Genomic DNA, 23,685 nt, shown 5'->3' with positions numbered 1-23,685 from the left:
TGGTGCCTCTCTACATAATATTACATATTATATATAATTGTAGCTATTGAATTATTTATAAATTTATGATATACAATTGCTTTATTTTTTTTATTAAATTTCGAAGCCCCACAGACCCAGGTCCCCTAGACACCGGGCAATCCGGCATTGATGCTTTTAATAAACTTATAACAAATAAAACAACAGGTTAATGCTTTTAAGGAATGAAATATTAAGTATAATTTTAAAAAACAGCGTGAAATTCAAACACTTTATATTAATATTTCATAAAAATACGTTCACATATAACATTAATTTTAAAGCAAATTAAATATAAATTTTATAGATTGAAGTTTGAAAATATTTTACCCTTTATAAATTGCTAGTTAAAACAACTAATTTTATTTATTTATTTATTTATAAAACTGTGTATTATTATTAGAAAAATTTTTAACTTTGAATATTTTTATTATTTTAGGTCTTTTTTAATGCTTGTTAGAACATGTTTCTAGAGCTGCTGCATACCTTGAAGACCTGTAAATAGAACTAACGAAGGGGGAGACTGGAGGTGTGGTACGAATCTTTCAGCGTATTTTCCACTTCTTACTTTCTCTCCCTCTTTTTTTTTTTCCTTTAATAAATCGTTAACGTTTTTATATTTAAGAGTCTAAATTTGTATCAATTAGTGATAAAGTATTCAGATATTATGTTTCCAACTCTTAGAATGGTTAAAGATATTCATACAAATCGCTGAAGGAAAAGTAATTTGGAATGAGTGTAGAAAATTTATTGTGTGGACGAAATTTTTAGGTTTATCATCTATAAAATATATTAATAATATGCTTAAATCATGTTTATTGACTAATATTGAGTAGGTTTCTTGTATTTAACACATAATTAGAATTAATTTAGTTGAAATTGTTAGAGTAAGATAATTTATACAGTTAAAAAATACATCACAGTAGAAAGACCTCTTTGCAAAATTAAAGAATAATTTTGTAATTCATATGTTAGTCCATTATCTTAATCTGTAACACATTTAAAAATATTAATAATATCATTAAACAGATAAATAATCATTTAGGGTGGATTTAAAGAGGACAAAATTAAATTTAAAAATTTTAATGGCTATTTTTGAACAGATATAATCACTACAACGTTAGTAAATGCTTTCTAAGTACTAAATAAACGTATAAATAATTTTAAGTATAGTTTTTTACATTGTAATACAATAAAGCTTTAGCTGAAGCTATGTATTTATTTTATAAAACTAACAAATTTAAAGATGACAGCAGGTGTTAAAATAAGCAGTTTGAATTGATTACAACAGAAGTAGCATGAGTCATAAGCGGAAGGGAAGGAGTGGCAGTAAAAATAAAAAATAAAAAAAAAATATTTAAGGAGAACGTGCATGTTACTGTACATCTTTATAAAGCTTGACTGTTAATGGATGGAATTTTTAGTTTATATATTTGTAAACTGTAGAGACATATAAAAAGTTCAGTTGAAAGATCTCGTCACATACCTATTGGCTAGTTCTATTTACAGGTTTCTTTAACTACATACTGTTTATAAGGAAAATCCTTCATTGGTCAAAATATATGAAAGAAAAAATGGTTAAATTTTAGCAAAAATAATTTACATTTTGGAATATTTTATTATTTACTTTACCTGTTTAAATTACTGTATTTAAAGAATTATTTTAAATCTACTGATTTAGACACTGCTACTTTTATTATTAATACATATCTGTTTTTATCGCTTTATTACTTTCTCTGCTTTGTTATATATAACAGAGGAAAAGTATGCGACTGGTCAGAAATGACTCCCAAAATTTCTACATTTTTGGGCTCAGGAGACCTCGAAATGTCGACAAATGCAAAAAGCGGGTTTTTTTCCCTGTGTGTGTGTATGTGGGGGCACGATTTCGTTCGCCCTGTTTGAAGTTTAATAACTCCCGTGCTTTTTGTCAAAAATTTCTGAAATTTTGCAGGGATGTTTGGGTGTTAAGGGATCGATGCTGATAAATTTTAGGGGTTAAAGGTCAAAAGAGAGTTAGAGGGGTATCTCGAGTAGGGTCGAAGTTAATGACGATTTTACTCGTTATTAACATTTACAGTTTTTTTAAATAAAACCCATCCCTACTCTCAAAATCAAGCTTTTTGCCATTTTATAACAATTAAAAATTTAAAAAGTTTCTAATAAAATATCGTAACAGATGACACAGTTTTAAATGTTGCCGGAAAAGTTAAGTAACTCGTTGCTGGATTTTATTATTATTATTATTTTGTTGAATTAAGTGAGATATACTCGGTTAACACCGGTGGCTGTGTACTATGCCGGACCAAAGTCAAGGCATAGTAACCAAAACAGAAATTAAAGAAGTGTATCAGTGTGTGTGTCTGTATTCAGGAATTTTCTCACAATATGACATGTATTCAATATAGTGGCCTTCTGTAGTGTGATGTATGTGTTTCTATTCAATTCTAATGTGCCCAGGCTTTTGTGTAGTGTGTGTGGTATGACACCTGTAGAGGAGAGAACAACAGGTACAATAAGCACCTATCCATCCTCCACAGATGCCTTATTTCCTGGGCGAGTTCTGTGTACTTGCTAATTTTTTCAGTGCATGCGTTTTGTATATTGTGAGTGTTTGGAATGGATATGTCTATAATGTATGTGATTTTATTGTGTTTGTCAATGAGTGTGATGTCTGGTCTGTTGTGGTAAATTGTTTTATCTGTGATTATGGCTCTGTCGTAGTACATTTTGTGCGTGTTGTTTTCCAATACTGTCTGTGGAATGTATTTGTAATATGGTTTGTGGATGTCTGCTAATTTGTGTTTCTTTGCAAGCTCTTGGTGTATTATATTTGCTACTTGGTTATGTCTGTGTAAATAATCTGTCTGTGCCAAGAGCTTGCAACCAGATGTGATGTGTTGTATAGTTTCTGGCATGATGTGACATTTTCTACATGTGTCATTTGTGAGTGTTGCATCTTTGACTATGTGTTTTCTGTAGTTTTTAGTATTTATGACCTGATCCTGTATGGCAATCATGAATCCTTCCGTCTCCCCAAAGAGGCATCCCCGAGCTAACCAGCTGTTTGACGCAGTTTTGTCAACAAAATCCTGGGCCAGATCGTAAGGATGCCTGCCATGGAGTGCCTTTCGAGCCCACGATTGCTTAATGGTGTCTATGCTTTTTATATGTTGTGTTGTGTCCATATGATGTGAGTGTAAGTTTAATGGTGTGTTATTCGAGTCTGCTAGAGTTACTGCTTTATGTAATTGTGATGTTTCTTGTTTTTTGTAGAAAAACTCTCGCAGTGACTGTATTTGTTTGTAGTGAAGGTTAACTATGTCAATCAGGCCACGTCCGCCATCTTTACGTGGAAGGGTTAATCTTTCTGTGGCAGATTTAGGATGATGTTGTTTATGCTTAGTAAGTGTTGTTCTTGTTTTCCTTTGGAGTTGCTCAAGATCAGTGTGAGTCCAATGTATAACTCCAAAAGAATATGTGAAGTACTGGAATGACATATGTGTTTATTGCTTTAACTGTGTGTTTTGCATTTAATTGTGTTCTGAGAATAGCATTTAACCTACTTTGGTATTCTTTAATTAATCTTTGCTTTATTTGTGCATGTTCTGTTAGTTTGGCCTGTTGGAATCCTAAATACTTGTAGAACTCGCCCTCTTCCATGGATTCAATAACGTCTCCATTTCCAAGTGCAAATCTTCTTTCTTCAGGATTCCTTTTTCTATGTGAAGTGTTTTGCATTTATCTAGGCCAAATTCCATTTGTATGTCCTTGGTGTATGAATGTGTGATTTGTAGGAGTTGATGAAGTTGTTTTTGTGTGAATGCATAAAGTTTTATGTCATCCATGTACATGAGATGTGACAGTGTATACTGTGTTGTTTTTTCGTGTCTGATATTGTAACCATATTGCGTGTTGTTTAACATGTTGGATAATGGGTTCAGGGCTAAGCAGAACCAGAGAGGACTCAAGGAATCTCCTTGAAAAATTCCTCGCCTAATAAAAATTTGGTTTGTTTGTATGGAAGTGTTATGGGCCCTGAGATGTATTGTTGTTCTCCAGTGCTGCATAGTGTTTTGAAAGAATGCAATGAGTGATGGATGTATTTTGTACATGTGTAGGATATGTAGCAGCCAACTGTGTGGAACACTGTCGAATGCTTTTCTGTAGTCTATATATGCCATGTGTATGTTTCTGTGTTGTCTGTGTGCTTGCCGTAGAATGACTGAATCTATGAGTAACTGTTCTTTGCATCCCCTGTGGTTTCTACGACAACCTTTTTGTTGTTCTGTTAGAATGTCGTGTTCTTCAACATGTTTGTATATTTTGTTTGCAATACAAGATGTCAATAATTTGTAGAGTGTTGGAAGACATGTAATTGGTCTGTATTGTGTGGGGTCTGTGGTATTGTTGTTTTTAGGTTTCATGTAGGTGATGCCCTGAGTAAGAAAATTTGGCATGTCTTGTGGATTGATGATGATGTGTGTTAGATGTTTAGCTAGTTCCTGGTGCAGTGATGTAAACTTTTTGTACCAGAAATTGTGAATGTTGTCTACACCAGGTGTCTTCCAGTTGTGTGTTCTGTTAACAGTGTATTGGAAATCATGTATGTTTATTTCAACACAGGGCATAGTTGGTATGTTGTGCAAGTTTCTGTTCTCCTCCTCGATCCAGCCTGCATCAGCATTGTGCGTGACAGCACTGGACCAAAGAGAAGACCAATATGTTGTGAGTTCTTCTTCTGTTGGTGTGCCACTGTGCTGTGTATCAGTGTTTGCTTTGTTATTAATTTGTCTGTAAAAGAGTTTTTCATTGTTTGTAAATAATTTATTTTGTTGTTTTCGTAGTGTACATGTTTTGTATCGTTTGAGTCTACGTGCTTTGGCAGCAAGTTTTTGTTTTAGTGTATCAATGTATTCTGTAATGCTGTGTGTTGTGATGTTCATGTTTTGTGTGTGTTTTTATTTTCTTGAAAATGTTTTTGAGCTGTTTCCTTAATTTGGGTGTTATGTTGTTTTTAGTGTATTGTGTCAGCCTGCCTAATTGCTGTCTAATGTCATTTATTTGTATTTCTATTCTTCTCTGCCAGGCAGGCTTGTGATAGTATTGTGTTTTCTGTGTATTTGTCTGTGACTGTACTTTCAGTCCATGGTGTGTCACTACTGTGACTGCCCCAGCATAAACTAATGTATGAATGTCTGCGAGTGTAGAAATTGAATGAATGTAGTGTGGTAGTAAGTGAGTGTTTACATAATTTAGTGTTTTTCCTACTTCCTTTGACGTGTTGATTTTTGGTATTCGTGGTCGTTGTGTGGGATCTGTGCCTGTATATTTAGTGAGTGTTTCCTGAAATATAAGTGAGAGCGTATTAACTAAATCCAAGTCTATGTTATCAGTGATGGATGAGGAAGTGTCTGTAGTATCGTTAGTGGTAATTGTTGTATGTGTGTTATTATCAATGCTTGTTCCTGGATTATCCTGACAGGTTACATGATCTTCATTAATGTTAGATGTTTCTGTCTGTTGATGTATTTGATCAGCAACCTGTTGTTTGATAAGTTCAAGTGTTGTTTGTGGAATAAGGTTGTTGTGTATAATTGTTCTTTTTTGATCAACAACCCTTTGTTCGGTGACAGTGAGATGAGGATACTGTTGTGTGAATCTATGGTGTAGTTGTTGTCTGTATGCTGTCATGTTTGTTTCGAGTTTTGTGATGGTGTAATAAGTACGGATGATAAACTCGTTCATTTCTACTGTCCATTTCATCCGTTGGCGTGGTTTTCCAGCCTTTGTGGTCTGTGGATGCATTGCCACAGAAACACCAAGGCTGGGTTGGTTCCTCACATCTGTTGAGGGCATTGCAGTAGCCATGCTTGGGCCGGTGCTGCTTTCGCCACCGGTAACCAAGAGAGACTGTGACCTATTTTTCGAACGTGAGCCTCTGCCTAACCCACGAACGCGGACCTTGTTAACCCGGGCGACGTCCGAGCCGGTATCACACTTTGATCTAGTTATCACCATAATAAATATCTCCACTGAATGTGGGTGTGGTCACTCTTAGCTTCATTTCTCCCCATAGACCTTACTGGCATGGGTGTCCCTACCAGGAGCTTGTGCTCCAGCCTGCATTGCCCTATGGATCAGTAAAATTACTGGGCTCTCCCACCACGACCAGGTGGTGACCACGGGAGAGTTATTATTATTATTATTATTATTATTATTATTATTATTAATTCTTAGATGTAAAATTTGAATTATACTCTTTATTTCTAAGTGCACGAACATATATTTAATTAATAATTAATGCTAAAAACATAAATACTAATTACAAAGTTAATATTGATTAAATACATAAAAAACTGAAAAAAAGTAAAATTCACGGAAGTTTAGAATTCAGTGCAGTTCTGTCTTTACCATAAATCTCAATTTTATTTTCAAAAATAAAATAAAACTTTGAATTTAATCTTGTCAGTGGCACGTGACTCTCGTTTATGATCAAATGACTAAATTTTAAAATTAAATGGGGGGGGAAAATGTGAATATATTCAATGTATAAGCCTTATTGATCCAAGTACGAACACGAAATGAATGGTAAATATTTTATATCCGATTTCCTCGAGAAAAATAATAATAAATCAATATTTAAAAGAAAAATATATATTTTTCTAAAATACTTTCGTATAAATTTCTATGAAAAGACGTGTAAAAAATGTAAGAAATTCACTTTAGAAGATTGTTTTTTACATTATTCATTTCTTTTATAAGTTAATAATTTTTAGAGAAAATTAATATATATATATATATTTCTTTAAAATTTTTAAAATTACTTTCATAACTGTAAATTAAAAAGTAAAAATGAATCTATCAACGAGTTGCCTAACTTTCCCGGAAAAAAGTTAAGATTGCGTGTTGCGCCATCTACTAAGAAGCTATCTATAATAGTAATTATTATAAAATGATGAAAAAAAGCTTAATTTTCAGGGTAGAGACGAGTTTTATAAAATATTGTGAATGCTAATAACCACCCCACTTGAGATACGGCACGTGACTCCGTCTATCTCCCCATCACTTTGACCTTTAACCACCAAATTTTAATAGCATCAATGCCCCTAATACACAAACCTCCATACAAAATTTCAGGAATTTTCGACAAAAGGAACAGGGGTTATTAAGCTTCAAAGAGGATGAATAAAATCGTACTAACATTTATATCAATACACAAAAGAAAAAAACCCAATTTTTTTGTATTTTTCGACGTTCTAAGGTTTCCTGAAACAAACAAACAAAACAAAAAAAAATGTAAAAATCTTGTGGGAAGGTTAATTTTTGATTGATCGTCATACTTTTTCTCTGTTATATACAGTATAACAGTCAGGAAACTAAAAATAATAGAACTATTAATATGATTAAAATGACTTAATTATTAATTATTTTGTTCTGTATTTTCTCTAATTTATTTAAAATTATTTTAAATAATTTAGGAAATATGAGAGAATTAATGATTATAATTAGCTGTTTTACAATATTTATATGAATTTCAAAAAATAAATAACTATAGGCTAAATAAAATATCTGAAAACATTTAAAATTTAATATTTTCTATGATCGAGTAATTAAAATTGTCTCGTTTTTATTGTTGCTATTATTGTTTTTATAATAAAAATAAAATTTATACCGGAATAAATTTTCTTGTTGTTATATTAAAATATTTATGAAAAATAATTATCATTATCCTAACATTTTCAATTCTTTTCAACCACCTAAACCATTATTTAACTAATTAAAACTTTTACATTTTTAATAGGGGTTTTTCTTTTTTATTTTTTAAATGAAATTTTTATGTCTGAATTTATTCTGTCACGACAAAAATCATTAGTTTAACTCTCCTCAAACATATCAGAAGAATTTTTGTTATATTACAAAAAATTTCACTACGAAAAAAACAGCATGAGACTAATGACATGATTCTTCTTGACAGGTTGAATATAAGAGAACAAAAGATGACACATTTGTTAAGATAGAAATCAATTGAAGACATGAATTTTTCTTTTTTTTTTCATCAGTAGAAAGAAAGGACAGATTGGATTTTGAAAATCTTGATAAAGAAGACAAACTGATAACTTATTGATTTGGAAGTAATTGAACCTGATAGAAAAATTTGTACTGTAACTAAGCCTGTGCCTGATACAAGTCTATGCTTTCTATATTAATTAAACACGAGGAATTTTATAGGTAAATCTTATTTTAATTATTTTAAAGTATTATTAATTCTTTCTTAGTTATAATGTTATATTACACGAAAACTTGCGTATGAATAAACATAATAATGTACACAAGAAGACCTTTCAGGAGAGCAAATATACTCCAATTTATACAATAAAAAGTTTATTTACATAGTAAAGTTATTAGTATTAATATTATCAGCTGTCGAATAAAATTAGGTCAGTATGCAGATTACTTTTTAATTATTTCTGTCTGTCGTAAATTCCTTGCCAAATGCATTCGTTATCCCTATGACATTCGGCCCGCATTAAATATGTAAAAATATTTTTCATGTTTTGATGCGGGACAACTTTTCCTACGAGTTACTATTCAAAATTTAATAATAATCAAATTTTTTAATATTAAGTTTTTCAAGAAGGTGCCAAAATAAACTTTTTTTTTTTTTTTTTTTTTTTTTGCTATATTTATATCTTAATTGCTTTAATTAAGGTTCATTTTATAAATTCGTAATTTTCATCTTTGGAAATAAGTTTGGTGTGTTGAAAGGCCTATCAGAGGTCAAAAGTGACTTATTTTGACCTCTAGGAGGCCTTCTTATGCCAAATTGCTCTTCTAGTTTTTCTGTTAGGAGTCGATTAGTTTACAAACTTATTTTATAATTTAGCCTACCTTTCAGAACAGAATTTTACTATAATTTTCTCTTTTAATTAACATAATGAAATATTTCTGTATATCCTGTGCAAAGAGCTTGTAAGAGCGAGTCCCTTTTTTGAGAGCGGGTTAGAATTGACCTATTTTTTTAAATGAAATAAGTAGACTGTTCCTTTATTAATAAAGAGCAATCTTAAAGATATTATTTTTTTGTTAGTAAAAATAAGGTTAATTTATAGGAGTAGGACCCACTAAGGGCCGCTAAGTTTTCTCCTAGCTTCTCCTCTCAACGGCTCTGTGTATGTCTTTATCTTTATCTAGTTACATCCAATGATTTTCTAAGCGGTTTTAAGGTTCCAAATTTGTGATATTTAAGTATAGATTTCTATTTTTCTTCTTTTTTGTTGGAGTAGCTCCATATTCGCATCGCAGAACGTATCCAAAGTTGAAAGTTTTGAAGGCTAAATGATTCAGTCAATCAAATGAGACAGCATTGAGAAACAAGAAGGAAAGTAAGACATGCATGAAATATATAGAGATGCTTGTTTCTTTCATACCGACCGAAATTATTTGAAAATGATATATTGCCTGCATTATTTACAGCGATCAATAAACAATAGAAATAAACATTATAAATTGTATTTTCAATCGATGAAAATATATTTATCAGAGGAAGAAAAATAAAGATATATATCATTTAATTTCCTAACGTTTGTATGTATTTAGACTATGCTTATGACAGATTACTATAGTTCACACCGTGAAAGAATTGCTGTATTTAAAATATGTTACCGTCAAATTAAAAGTAATAAAACTGTGTGTTTATTATAATATTATTTTAATAAACATCCATCCAATTTGATCGAATGGACATAGAAACTGTATATAAGAATACTGTACAGCTTATTATCAGATTAAAAATATATGCGTAATAAAATTTTATTACATACAACTGTATCTAGACATAGTATTATTAAGAATTCAAGAATTGCTATTCAACTTCATGAAAAAAGAGAGAAAAAATTATGATTGATTCTATATCCATTCGCTTGAAATACATGGAACTACAAAATTTTATTTTTTAAAATAATAATAAATACTATAAAAGCCTTTTTTTAAAAATGGGTCAATTAAATACTCGTAAATTATATCTGACTCATAATGTAGAAGGTCAAAAAATAATTCTATCATACATTACTTTCTGCTTCGACTTTTTTTTTAGCATTTTCACATTAATCTCTTTAAATAACACATTTGTAAAAACCGTATGCAACATAATTCTGACATTTAGTGTTTATAGGTTTATACTTATAAGAAATACAAACTTCTCCCATTTCTTTAAATTTTATATATATTTTCTACGTTAATTTTTTCAACGAATTTCAATCTTTTCTAAGAAAAAATCAAGCAACAAGTTGCGTAACTTTCCCTGCAAAAAGCTTAATTTTGAAGTTTGAGATAAATTTTATTTAAAGAAAAGAAAAGAAAAGAAAATGCCAATGAAGAGTAAAAACCTTTATTAAGTCCGATCCCACTCGAGATATGACACGCGAACCCTCTAACTCGCCACCCCGTTGACCTTTAACCCCTAAAATTTACTAGTATTGATCCCCTAATACTCAAACCTTTTTATAAAATTTCAAAAACTTGACAAAAGGCATGGGAGTTATTGGGCTTTAGAGGGAGAACAAAATTGTGCCCCTCACACATACTAACTTCCGTACACACAGAAAAAAAACACCCAATTTTTTTCACTTCTCAATATTTTAACGTCCCCAAGTCCAAAAATGCAAAAATCTTCTGGAGGGAGGTCATTTTTTGATCGATCGTCATACTTTTCCTCTGTTACATATAACAGCCAAGAAAGTAATTGCTATGGGCATTACATTATGTCATATTAGTGTTTTATTTTCTCTTCCTATTCTTTCCAGTTGTAGGTAGGACTTTGTTTTATTGTAGAGAACGCTGTCCGACCACGAAAAATACTTTAAAATTTTCTAAAATAATAATTTCAACATTTATTTTCATATAATTTAGTAATTTTCCTTGTGTACTTCCCACAATTTATTTCAAATACATACAGAATGGCACATGCGTGATCCATTTGCTTCTCTTCATTGGAAGGTAAATTAATCACGAATGATAACATGCAGCTGTTAAAAGCTGGTTTTAACCAAAATTAATGCTAAAATAACTCTGGTTAATAAATTTTTGGGCCACTCTTTATGTTTAATACTTAAACAAAAATCATAATTTTTTACAAAGAGTTTTTAAGTTATTGCGCATTAATTGTAGACGTTAATAGAGAAATGCATAATTTATGAATATAGATATTTATTTCACAAATGAAAGTAATTTCATCTGCCTCTTGTATGCTCTAGGACTACAGGTTAAATATTTAATAAATGCAATCATAGTGATTTAAAAATTTAAGATAACGAGGAATTTTTACCTTTAAACTAGTTTCTGGAAGCATTAAATAGTATTTTGTGCTTTTAAATTGTCTTATCTTTAATAATTTATTTAGTTTTTGAGTGCAACATTTTTTAAAACCGAGATTAAATTACTTCCTGTAGATAAAATAGTTGTAAATAATTGTACTATTATAAAGATTTTTAATAAATTCAAGGATTTACCTTGATACAATGTAAATAAAAATAATGCTTTTATCATTTATTAAAAGCTTAAAATATTTATAAAATTCTAAATCAATCAATATATATTATTATAATTCCATTTTTTAAGTAAGAATATATAAAAATTTAATCCATTAATCAAATTTTCTAAAAAAACCATGTATATTTTAATCTATGAAATTACTACTAAAATTACTTTTAAGCAGAACAATATTAAATTTTCTTTTGATATTTTAACAGGTTAATTTTATGGGAAAGATAATTAGAACATAGAATGGGAATTACGTTCAAGCCAATAATGGGAGGAGAAACAGAATTCAGTCGTCCTTGAATAGGGTATGTTTAGACTGATCATAGCGATTGTATTGGTCATAGAACAATGATTTAGCCCCTTTTTATCTTATTGAACTTTCGATAAAAAATTTATATAGATTATTTTAATTTTGCGATATTTTATTATTATTATTAAGACATCAACACTTTTCATCCAATGTTTTTTAATATTAAACACTTTCCATATACATTCTATGAAAGTTTTACACTTAAAATGTAACGTCGTTTTTATGTTAATTACCTAATTATCTGCATTATAGATTAAATTATAAGTTAATTATCCATAACATAACATTTTTGAAGGTCAAAATGAAATGAAGCTTTCCGTTAACAGTTTTTATTTTTGAAATTTACAAAGGAAAGGTCGTGGTTTCGACGATAAAAGTAAGTCAAAAACTTAATGAATATGTACTTAACAATAAAATTATAAAATACGTAAGTAGTTAGCACTTTCTAGATTGTAAATTTTTCACACTATGTGAGTGAAACTTTCATTAGAACATATAGATTTAATTCTAATATCATCGCATGAAAACCGCTAAAAAACCTGTCCAACTTTCCTCATTTTTAGTAAATTTAAGCATGTTACACCGAATAAATGTGCAGAAATGTACATGAAATTGAACCCATTCGAAGGAGGATTTTATTAAATCTCAACAAAATTTTCATCTCTTTTCAGTTGAAGTGTATCAGTGTTGTTTATATGAAAAATAATTAAGTGTACACGTGTCTCAGATAAGTAAGTAATAATCTGAGGTGTTTAAGTAAACATTGAAGTTTTGAAATATTTAACAAAACTAATAATTGTGATGGCACTTCCACAGCCCAATTAATATTAAGAGTCTCAAATATCAAATTTTAATAGATAAATGACAAAATATTACTCAATTAAGAGAATCAATTTAAAAAAAAAAAAAATTAAGTTTGCACTCGGATTACTCGTAGTTTCAACTAACAATTACACAAAATTGCTTCAAACAGTCACGATGTTCGAATTTGTCACAGTGTAAGCAATTTTACGTGATTGTTTAGCCAAAGATGGCCCTAATGTGATTGAAAACGTTTCCATCATTAATTAAATTTTTTGAACAAGTACTTTAAATCGAGCAACAGTTAACTTATTTATCAAAACGATGCCAAATTTTACTTGATTTTTTTAAATTAAAAATTGATTTACTTTTCCAGTTTTTAAACAATTTACATGTTTGTTGTTTGTTTCTTATGAGTTAAAATAATTAAGAAAGTTTGAATTCATGCTCTACGGGCAATATAATATTTAAGAATTATTTGTACAAGAACATTGCTTATAAACGACCTTTCATAAGTTTCTTATTTGTAATACAGTAATAACAGAAATGTCATTAGAAATAACTTTTCTATCAACATTAACTTAACTTGGCAAAAACAGATTAGAGAATCGAGATTGAATTTTTATTAAACAAACAAAACTTGCAAACTCAAAAGTTGTAAGTTTCATTTGTTTAATAAAAGTAGACAGTTGTACCGAACAATATCGATCAATATTCATTTGTAACCATTCTTATAATACAAAGGATTGATTAAACTTTCTTAATAACATTTCACGTAAGTCTTTCAAATAGCTTTTTTTTTTTTTTTTTTTTTTTTGTTTCGTTTATATGTTTATTGAAGGATGTGAATTCAATTGATATTTGAAACAACTTGATATTGTGCTTATAATAATAGAAGTAATTACTTTTATAGGAGGGAATGCATTTAAATGCAAATTTCTCATTCCCGCAGAGAATTCTAGTGACATTAATGAAGATATTTCGTTTCGTTCCACCCTATTCGACACGTTAGAACTATTTCGTTATAACATATCTTTTTCTGGAGCTACGTATTTTTCTTATAGCGTAAAAGTTTGCTTTTCGTGCTTAGTGTTTTTCAGACTCCACCCGAAAAACATAACTCCTAAAATTGAAATCAATTTTCTGTAGAACTATTCTTTAATTTTACTAATGTACTGAAGCAGTATTTTTCTGCAGACTCCAGTTTAAATTTATTTGTTTATTTTTCCTTTTTATAACAGAATAAACCTTCATAATTTAGTTTTCTAGTGTAATATATTGTCAAATATACATTTTAACGACGCTGTGTAGCATAAACATAACGTTGACTTCTCTATTATAGCTCAAATGTTAGTTACATGTTTACATCCCACTTAATCACTTCCTATACACTTCACCCTATTCGTATCGTCCCCTTGAGGTCAGGATGCTCCACCCTAATTGTAGAGCTCCCACAATAAACACAATAAGTTATACACATTCCATTTATCTCTAGAATTTAAATACTTGTCACAAACTGAAATAATATAATAGTAATTGTTATTTTTTAATTATAATTTTAAGCTCGGTTTTAATAGGCAAAATCTGCAATTAATTTATCGTAAAATTATTTAAATAATAAATAAAATATTGCAATTTACATATCCTAAAATTGATCTCATCAAAAATTCTGTTCGAGCAAATTATAACTGGTTAATTAAATTGCTGTATAATTATATTATGTTTCGATTATAGTTTAATTATTTAAAAGTTTAAAGATATTTTTAAATTAATTTATGAAATAAATACACTTTTGTGACTTCTAGTGACATATAAAAGATCTTGAACCGTCAAAATATCTTTCTCTCTCCATAGAAACCAATGTCAAACAAATCATTGAAGCGAGTTTACATGTTACACATCACGTAAAAATATTCTAGTCGCACATAAAATATTTATCATAATTAATTTTGATCGTGATATACTAGATACCAATATTATTATCTCCGTGGAGCTGCATTTATGCTTTAAGAAAAAGCCAACATTACAGGCATCGAAAGGGAGGAAACATTACATTACTTAAGAAAAAAAGAAATTAATTCTTGACAGAACAATTCATAATTTAAATACAAGCCAAAAATCTTTTTTATTTTACTCGGTTGGTTGGAATAAATTTGAATATTTTTGCAAAAAAAACGAAATTCTTTGTTACTGTTTAAGCATTAATTAAAATTTAATAAAAATTTAATATTAACAGAAGGTTTAAGATTTCGTTTATAATTTCAAATATTTTAAAGTGACTCGAAAATCTGGCAGGAAATTAAATTCTTAAGGATCTAAAAAAATTCATTTGTAGTCATTTTATCTTAAAACTATTATCTGACTTGGATGAAATATTCTCGAAATCGATGTTTTTCTATAATCCTTAGTAGAAAGATTTTATTTTATCCTAAATTTTAAATAAAATATTTGCACATTTGTCAAGTAGTTAAGGTATATTTTATAAAAAAGAATTGTTTAAAATATATTTAAATATAGATACAAGCTTTCAACAAAAATGAAATTATTCAGGAGAAAAATTGTCAGACACTTAACAAATTTGTACAATTTATATAATATATACATTTTAAAAGAACATTTTAAATAATTTACATGAAATAACTAATTTTTAGGGCAGAAAATATTTAGATAATTTACATATTTAAAATAGCAAAGCATAAAATCAATCAATAATAGAATGTGATATATAGAGATGAGGATGCTATAAATTCTACCAGTAGTTATATATATATATACATAAATTCCAACAGATTGGATTAAATTAATTTTTAATTAATTTTCTGTTGTTATTTATAGCGAACAAACTTCTAAAATTATTTCCATAATTTAAAAATTTGATTTTTCACGAATTATCCCATTAAATATACATAAAACCAGTGTCGTCGCCTTAAACTGTAGTGTACAAGGGGCTCTTTCTTTCCACTAAATAATAATTAATTTAAAAGGATGAGGCTGTACACTGTAGCATATGTAAGACTGATCGTATATAAGACTATTATGTAGTACAGGGATTATGTACACACTAGATGTTTTAATTACGGACATGGTACTTGATAATATTAATTTAAAAATCTATTTAATGATGCGAATTAAGTTAATTCATATTATCTATTTTAACTACATTTATACAGTCCACAAATTAATTTATTAGACATAATAACTCCTTTATTCGCTTGTAAATTCCCAGACATTTTATATATAGAAATACATCATAAAATAAATTAATATACGTATATTTATATATGACTAATTCTAGTAATACAAAAAGAAAATTGTTTAGTAATGCCAGGAACTTTTTATTAATATGTTTAACTTTGATTTACGTTTATGTTTATCTCCGACGTTATTTCTCATTGATAGTGAACGAATTTATGTTTATTTTAAGATAAAATATCGTTAGAATATTGCATAAATAGTAATATATTTAAGTATAATATATAATGATATAAGTATTTCTAACCAATGATTTTCGTATATTCTTAGTTCTCCCTCGACAGATGTCTCCAGTCGATATATACCGTGCACATGCGCTTTGAATTGGTTGTGTAGTAAATGAGGAAAGACAGGGTAGTCAGTAAGCACGTGCGAGACTGGACTGGATCAGAGGCGTATAAATGTATCTAAGACCATGAAGTGTCCGTTCACATCCGTTCTGGTAAGTGTTCTCGTATTACTAGGACCTAAGACATTTTAAAGGGTCAGGGGTAGATGGGAGAGAAAATTGTTCGATACATGATGGCTGCTTTATCAAATCTTCTTGTGTTGGTATTTGGGTTGCGCAGAGATGAGAATTCTCCAATTTTTTTTCCATCCAGTTTTATCTGGATCCACTAATTTAGGGGAAATAATATTCGAACATTAACAGCTTAAGTTTAAAATACTCGAGTAATAGAGTGTCTGGAATTAGTGGTCTGCAATTTTTTTTTTTTTTTTTTTCATTTATAACTTAGTCATTTACCGTTAAATTTTTAGTACAACAATTTTACTATTGCTTTCTAAATAGTTCCATGAAAATGGATTCTTTAAACGCAATTAAACGGATATTAAGGGAATTTCTGTTAAAGGTTTTCCACAACTCCACCCTAATAACGTGATTAAAAATGGAAAAATGTTTTCTAGGCTGGAATTAGTTAGATTTTAAATGAGAACACTTAAAATTTTACATGTTTTTAAAGTAAAATTTCCAGTAAAATCCACTACTAAACTCTAACGGATATCTGAGCCTTCTGAAATAATAAATTTCCTCTTATCTTGATATACTTGTGGAACGTAAACTGTAATATTTTATTTTTTACTTCTAGAAAATTTTAGATAATTTATTATTTTTTTCCTCTTGCAAAGTTTTTTTTAGCTGTATTATAATTTTTGTAAACGATCACGTATAGTTTATGACAAATTGATGAATAATTTACTTGACATTTACTTTTTTAAGCTTTTAAAGAACGTTTTACAGATTCTACAATTTCTCTATAATATCTAATTCGGAAGCATATAAATTTAATTTTCCATCTGCAAAATTATAACATTTTAATTCCTTATGAAACATTTTACTCACGCGATATGAATGTTTGCCTAGTTTATATACATTAATAAATAATTGATATTTTTTTTACAAAACTACATTTATATAAACTGGAATTTATCCTAAACTTAGTTTAAACATTTTTAACTACACTTTAAACTTTAAATAAGCTCTTTAAACTATACATTATAGATTTTTAAGAATTTTTATAGCTACACGATAAAATTTAATTTCTCATATAATTCCAGAAATTAACTGAAACCACACGAGAAATTCCTATAGTTTCATCCTCCGCATATATATTTTTTTAAACGTAGTAAAAAATCATTCTTGGAAGTACAAACTTCATACGTTAATTTGTAACGTCTGGAGTTCTAGATGATAAAATTAACAAATTAGTCCTCTAAAATAGTGTAGTGGTGGGTCGCGAGAAAATTTTTCGGGGTCGCCAATTTCAAAGAAATTTATTTAACAATAAAAATTATAAGGCTTTTCCTCAACAAGTATCAGGTAACAGTAAAATAGTGAAATGAAATTATATTATTTATAAAAACTATAAGAAACTATTTATAAGAACTATATTTTTTTTACGAAAACAATTGCCTGTAATAGTATAGGCATTAGGTACAGACCTAATGCCTATACTTCGGCAACCAGCAGGCGAACAGACATAGTGATACTGATGACGTTGCGGCAACAGAAACAGAACAAGCTGCAACAGAAATACGTTGACACACGCATGTATTTCTATGACTATACAGTTGCAGTGCAACAGTATAGTCACAGCACAGTAAACGTCTACCGTCTATCCAGGGATCGTGACAAAATTTTATACAAAATGGGGGGTCAGAAATGAAAGTAATTTGCGCACCATTGCTCTAAAAGAGTGTAGATGCGATGTACACCAAACCGAAATAATTATCAGAATAATTTGATAGAAATTACATGATCTATATGAACTTATTGTAAATTATAACTCAAACATTAATTATGATTGATATAATTTGTTTTTGTTTTGTTTCTTCAAGTTAAACGAAACAGATGATAATTACATATGAACTATTATAATCACTCACAAGCTCTCATTTGCTAAATGAATCGTGCTAAAAAGACTCATACCAAACAGCTGCACTTGACTGATTAGTCTGCCAGTTTGAATGAAGCAAATAATGATTATTACAAACCAGAATAATAATTACAAACATATTTAAAAAGGATACTAGACGTTCGAAAATCACTTCTTATCCATTCATTGGCTCTTGTACAGATAATTTTTTCTTACACAACAAATTTCGAAACTGTAGTGATTCAGCATACACTCCATATAATAATTTATAAGACCTTTAACACAAGTGGATTACTAATAAACACATTGGCATGCATCGTCTCTCACGATGACGACGATGATTTTCGAACCGTACAATTTTCCACTCCTTAAAGCTTCGTTTATACAGTTTATTTATCCTTAGTACAATCAAATTTGTGTCCTTAATCTTTATAACAAATCGTTTTTTTCCCTTTTAATTTAAAGTATCGATGACGTTGAAGATAAATAACGTCAGCGTGATAAGACAGAATTGTGCAATTTTTATATACAAATATGTATTCGTTATACATTATTAATTGGCAATATTTTTTATATTTATATACAAATTCTTCGTGTAACAAAGAACATTTAAATTAGAATTTTAAAACAAATGGAACAGTAAATTTGAATTTACTTCTCTATTTAGTTTTATAATAAAATTATAAGGTATTGTAGTTATTATTTTTTTAATTGAAACTATTAATTAATTAAGATAAAAACTTTTAAATTAAATAAAAGTAAAAGAAAATTTAATCAGATTTGCAGATTTTCAAGCTGAGGTATACATTTAAAATTAATTTATATCATTATTTAAACATGGGATTAGTCTGTAATTGTAAAACAAAACCACTTTTGGTCAGCACCAACAGAAATTGTTATTCCAGAACATCTCTTTTGTCAAGTGCTGAACTTAAAAAATATCGAATTTCCAATCTCGATTTTTAGGTACAGTAAAAAACGGGGGTGTAAAGAAATTTCTGAACAAGCCAAGGCGCCATTATATTGATCTGTCAGAAGATAATTCGATAATTTTAGAGTAACAATTTTCAAATTGAACACGCGACGTCTTCGTCTACTTTTCCACTAGAAATTCTTGTTATTTAAGCTTAAAATTGTCTGCCTTTTCTTATATATATATACGGTATATACGCACACATTTTTTTTGTTTCCTAGGAATGAATGCATCGAACAAGTAAATCTATTATTCTGGAATCATGTAATTGAATTTGGTAAGTTATCGATTATTCTTTAATTAAGAAATAGAATTATAGTATTATTACAGACACATCAGCACATGAAATTCGTAATTAAGCGTTAAACCTATGGATAATAAGTCATTTTTCTGCTTATTTTGCTTTACAAAATTATTATTATTTTCATAAATTCTTACCCGTCCGTGCGTATATCCGCATATGAGTTTGTATATTTTACATCCACATTATCACTCATAATTGTATATCCCCTTTTATTGCATTAACTAGTACTGTAGTATTCATTCTGTTAGATATGGCAAACCTTCGTAGCTCATTCATAAGTGGTAATTATTAAAATATAAATATTATATTCCTGCGATCATCATCTCGTCTAAATAATATAATACCAAACCAGATTATCATCGTGCGATCGTGGTTTATATGTATAAGCTTCATTTATTATTATTTATGTAGCAACAAATATTCAAATAACCCATCCATTCGAGAAAATTATATTTCAATTCCACGTTTTTTTCGTCAATGGAAGGAAGAAAATGTTAAATTGAACATCTGTAGTCTTCTCAAAATCCTCTTCTTGGAAGGATCCCAGTGAATTATTTTCTTATTATATCGAGTGACGACAAATCTATGATGTAAAAAATGATGTAGCTGTTATTAATCACATGGTATGGCTAACATATGGATGAGATTACAAGGGAAGAAAGCCTAAAATTTAAAGTGATCGTTAGTTCTTCATTATCGGGACAGTATAAATCATACTGTAGCGTATGCACATCGTTTCTTAATGGATACCAACCCTTAATAAATGAATTTCGGTGCATTGACTTTTATCCTGGCCAGTTCCTATCACTCTCTGCGGAAGTTCAAGTCGCATGAGTGGAGTTAAATAGCTCTAATGACTGTTTCCTGCTAAAATTCTAACATCAAAGCTGCACAGTACTACCAGGCTATACACACTCACGATCAAAGTATGTATCCTTAAATATTTATAGAATATATGTATCTGTCTCTCTCTCACTTCAGAAAAATACAGTTTCGTATCATTTACGTAATTATAAGAGGAAATTTATCACCTGGAATTATATATAAAGTCAGTGGCGAGTTCCATTTTCTCTAATCGAAACGTGTTTGGCTGTAACGATTTTGCTTCCGAAGGGACAAACTGTATCGATTTTGTAAGGTTGCAGTTTTGAGTGACGATATTGTAATTTTCAATTATACGTATTTACTTTGTTAAGATTATATCCTAGCACGTACCGTACAAATTAATTGAAACTTCCCCCATTTAAAAAATATATATTATAGTACATACATAACGTATCATGCTGACGTAACGTGATTTATCACTTTCTTCCGAAAAGTGCTGTTAAGATGTCAGCTAATCAGTACATAACAGATTTATGAATTAATCGAAAAGTGCGGTGCGTTGTCTGATGATAAAATGGGACTACAAGATGCCATTTTTCTTACTTGCATTTCTTTTAAAATATTCTCTGTTGATTGAAGTTTGTGTATTTTAATAGTTACTCGCACCCTGAATCCTGTCTGTTTTTTTTTTAGAATTTCATGACCTTAACTCGCCATTAAAATGTGCGAAGTAGAAATGTACTTTAGTTTTCAATATTTGCTTAATTTCCCCATGCACATACGTTATAGTTACAGTATCATTTTTAACAATTGAGTTCGTTGGTGTCCTTGATGCAATGGCACGCTATCTTCTTATATTAGGAAGTGGATTATTTTATCTCTCACATCCAGACGTTCCTTTCCTTTTTTTGCCCCCCTCTCGTTTGTTACAGTGAGAGCGTTCAATATTTTACATAATTACATTTTTCTTTCATTTCAGATCAATAAAAGAAGAATGTGGAGATGACTTTCAATTTTGCGTTTAGAATGTGGGTTAAAACTTTTCATCGTTGTTATCGCAAACCCACTGTTTTAGTTCCTCTGTGCCTTATCACTGCCTTAGGATTAGTTTTCAATTCTAAAATGATGTAAGTATAATTTTTATTTTTGTAATTTAAGAATTTTTAACAATATTTAAATATCCAAGACTGTTTCCCTCTCTCGTCCATCATATTTTGTCAAAAAATAAAAGGTTAATTGTATGAGTAACGCCTATTTTTAAGTGTTTGTTTTTCGTTTAAAATCCTTGAACCATATAAGAGGGCTATTCTATATTCTCGTGTTTGTTTACACTAGCTGCTTCATTTTCAATTATAACTTTTGATAATTGTGATTTTATTATTTTACTAAATATCCAACGTGCTTTTACAGATCTTTAGTTATTCCACCAAATCTCCAAAATTTAAGAAAACCCGAAATAGAAACAATGAAGTGCGTACCGAAAACGAACGTGGTTTTCATGAAAACCCATAAATGTGCCAGTTCAACTATACAGAACATATTCATGAGATACGGAGACCTACACAATTTAACTTTCGTCCTTCCGGCTAGTAGAAACTATTTAGGACATCCCGCGCCGTTTAAGAAGACTATGGTCCCGGATCCATCCAGGTATCACGTGACTTACAACATCCTGACTCATCATTCCAGATTTAATTATAAAGAAATGAAATTACTAATGCCAAACGACACCGTATTCGTCACCATAGTAAGAAATCCCGTCGACTTATATGAGTCACTTTATTCTTACTACAATTTAAACAATGTTTACAAGAAAACATTATTAGAAGCCATAGACAAATTGAGCCACAATGTACTAAACAGACGAGTTTACGGTCGAGTGGGAGCTAATCAGATGCTCTTCGATTTGGGGTTCGAGTCCCACAGAAACATCAACAGCACTCACGTTAAATCCTACGTTAAAAGCCTGGATGCAATCTTTGATTTGGTGATGGTAGCCGAAAGAATGGACGAATCTCTAGTGCTGTTACGTCATCTGTTATGCTGGGACCTGGATGACGTAGTGGCATTTAAAGTGAACGCACGAAGCAAAAAATCGAGCAATATAACGAACGAAGTACGCGACAAATTGAAGAAATTAAACTGGAAAGATCAACTATTATACAACTACTTTCTCCAACGTTTCGAGGAAAGAGTTGCGAAATTCGGTGCGTCGTCGCTAGCGGAAGAAGTGACGCTGCTGAACGAAAAGAGATCTTCCTGGTATAATCATTGCGTCAAACGTAGTAAACGCGCCAATATCATCACCTACGAACAAAAACGAGATTCGAACTCAACGTGTGCTGCATTGACACGATCGGAACTAAACTACACAGATTACCTCCGTAAGAGGCAGAAATATATGTTCCCTATTCTGAAACAGGGACCACACCGGAAGGGGTTAAAGATTCGTAGGAGAACGCCTTTCAAAAGAGGTATAGGATAAGGTAGCGTGTATCTGTGATAAGTTTGTTTAAAAGCTCAAAAAACAGAACATTTCCTCCGTCCCTCCAAGTGCACTTGTCTGACGAACGCGGTTGTGAGTTTTTCATGTTAAAGAGTGCCTTTTTATATCATCTCGAGTAATTCTTCCTTTCATTTTCAAACACTAGCCATTTCTTTATGTAAACATGTTGCGGAAATGTAAACAAAAACTGGTAATTTGTATATATTTACCCCATTGTACATATATTTACAGCATACATATATATACATATATATATATATATATACACATACACACACACGACTTTTGTTCTTATTTATTATGTAAATAGCGGATAGGCGACGATGGAAATTTTTTGCACCTGTTTTTTGTATTTGTACTAGTCAGCTTATATTGTAATCATAAAAAAATGGCTTGTGCTACAAGATTTAAACAAGTTCCGGCATTGTTGCAATCGTATAATAGGTTTTAAATGCAACACGTGGAAAAATCTAGTCTGAAAAAAACATGTATAATAAATGTTTCACTAGTCTGAAAAATTTTAAATAAACGACTTTTATACTCAGGCCCCCTGGTTTTTATTTTAAACACAAGGACATGACGTTCCATTTTACGACTTGTGACGTCATGCAAAATGGAGTACACTGTTTATTAATTAACTTAAATTCCCATCTAGGGAAGCAATTTATGATAATTAACAAGTAGGGATGCTCCAATCAAGCTTATATTTTGAACAAAAGAGAGATTCGTTGTAAACAATGAGATTTCGAGTAAAGGATAAAGGTATCTTCTGAGGAACGT

General features: G+C 29.9%; 1 protein-coding gene across 2 annotated transcripts; it reads left to right on the top strand.

Moving 5' to 3' along the window:
• Positions 1-457: 457 nt before the first annotated feature.
• Positions 458-23,450, top strand: LOC136969148 (galactosylceramide sulfotransferase-like). 2 transcript variants are annotated; one of them, XM_067263242.1, is made up of 7 exons: positions 458-552; positions 8,085-8,250; positions 11,769-11,864; positions 16,193-16,364; positions 19,492-19,547; positions 21,379-21,526; positions 21,810-23,450. In XM_067263242.1, the coding sequence occupies exons 6-7, from the start codon at positions 21,402-21,404 to the stop codon at positions 22,882-22,884; spliced, it is 1,200 nt and encodes a 399-aa protein (XP_067119343.1). In that variant the 5' UTR covers positions 458-552; positions 8,085-8,250; positions 11,769-11,864; positions 16,193-16,364; positions 19,492-19,547; positions 21,379-21,401; the 3' UTR covers positions 22,885-23,450. The 2 variants fall into 2 exon arrangements, with proteins under 2 accessions (XP_067119343.1, XP_067119342.1); XM_067263241.1 differs by lacking the exons at positions 458-552; positions 8,085-8,250; positions 11,769-11,864 and adding an exon at positions 12,033-12,245.
• The last annotated feature ends 235 nt before the right edge of the window (positions 23,451-23,685 follow it).

Source organism: Centruroides vittatus, unplaced genomic scaffold, assembly GCF_030686945.1.
Source record: "Centruroides vittatus isolate TY-2023 unplaced genomic scaffold, ASM3068694v2 contig_1743, whole genome shotgun sequence".
NCBI lineage: Eukaryota > Metazoa > Arthropoda > Arachnida > Scorpiones > Buthidae > Centruroides > Centruroides vittatus.
Note: the sequence above shows the minus strand (reverse complement) of the source record. Positions and strands in the feature narration are given on the sequence as shown.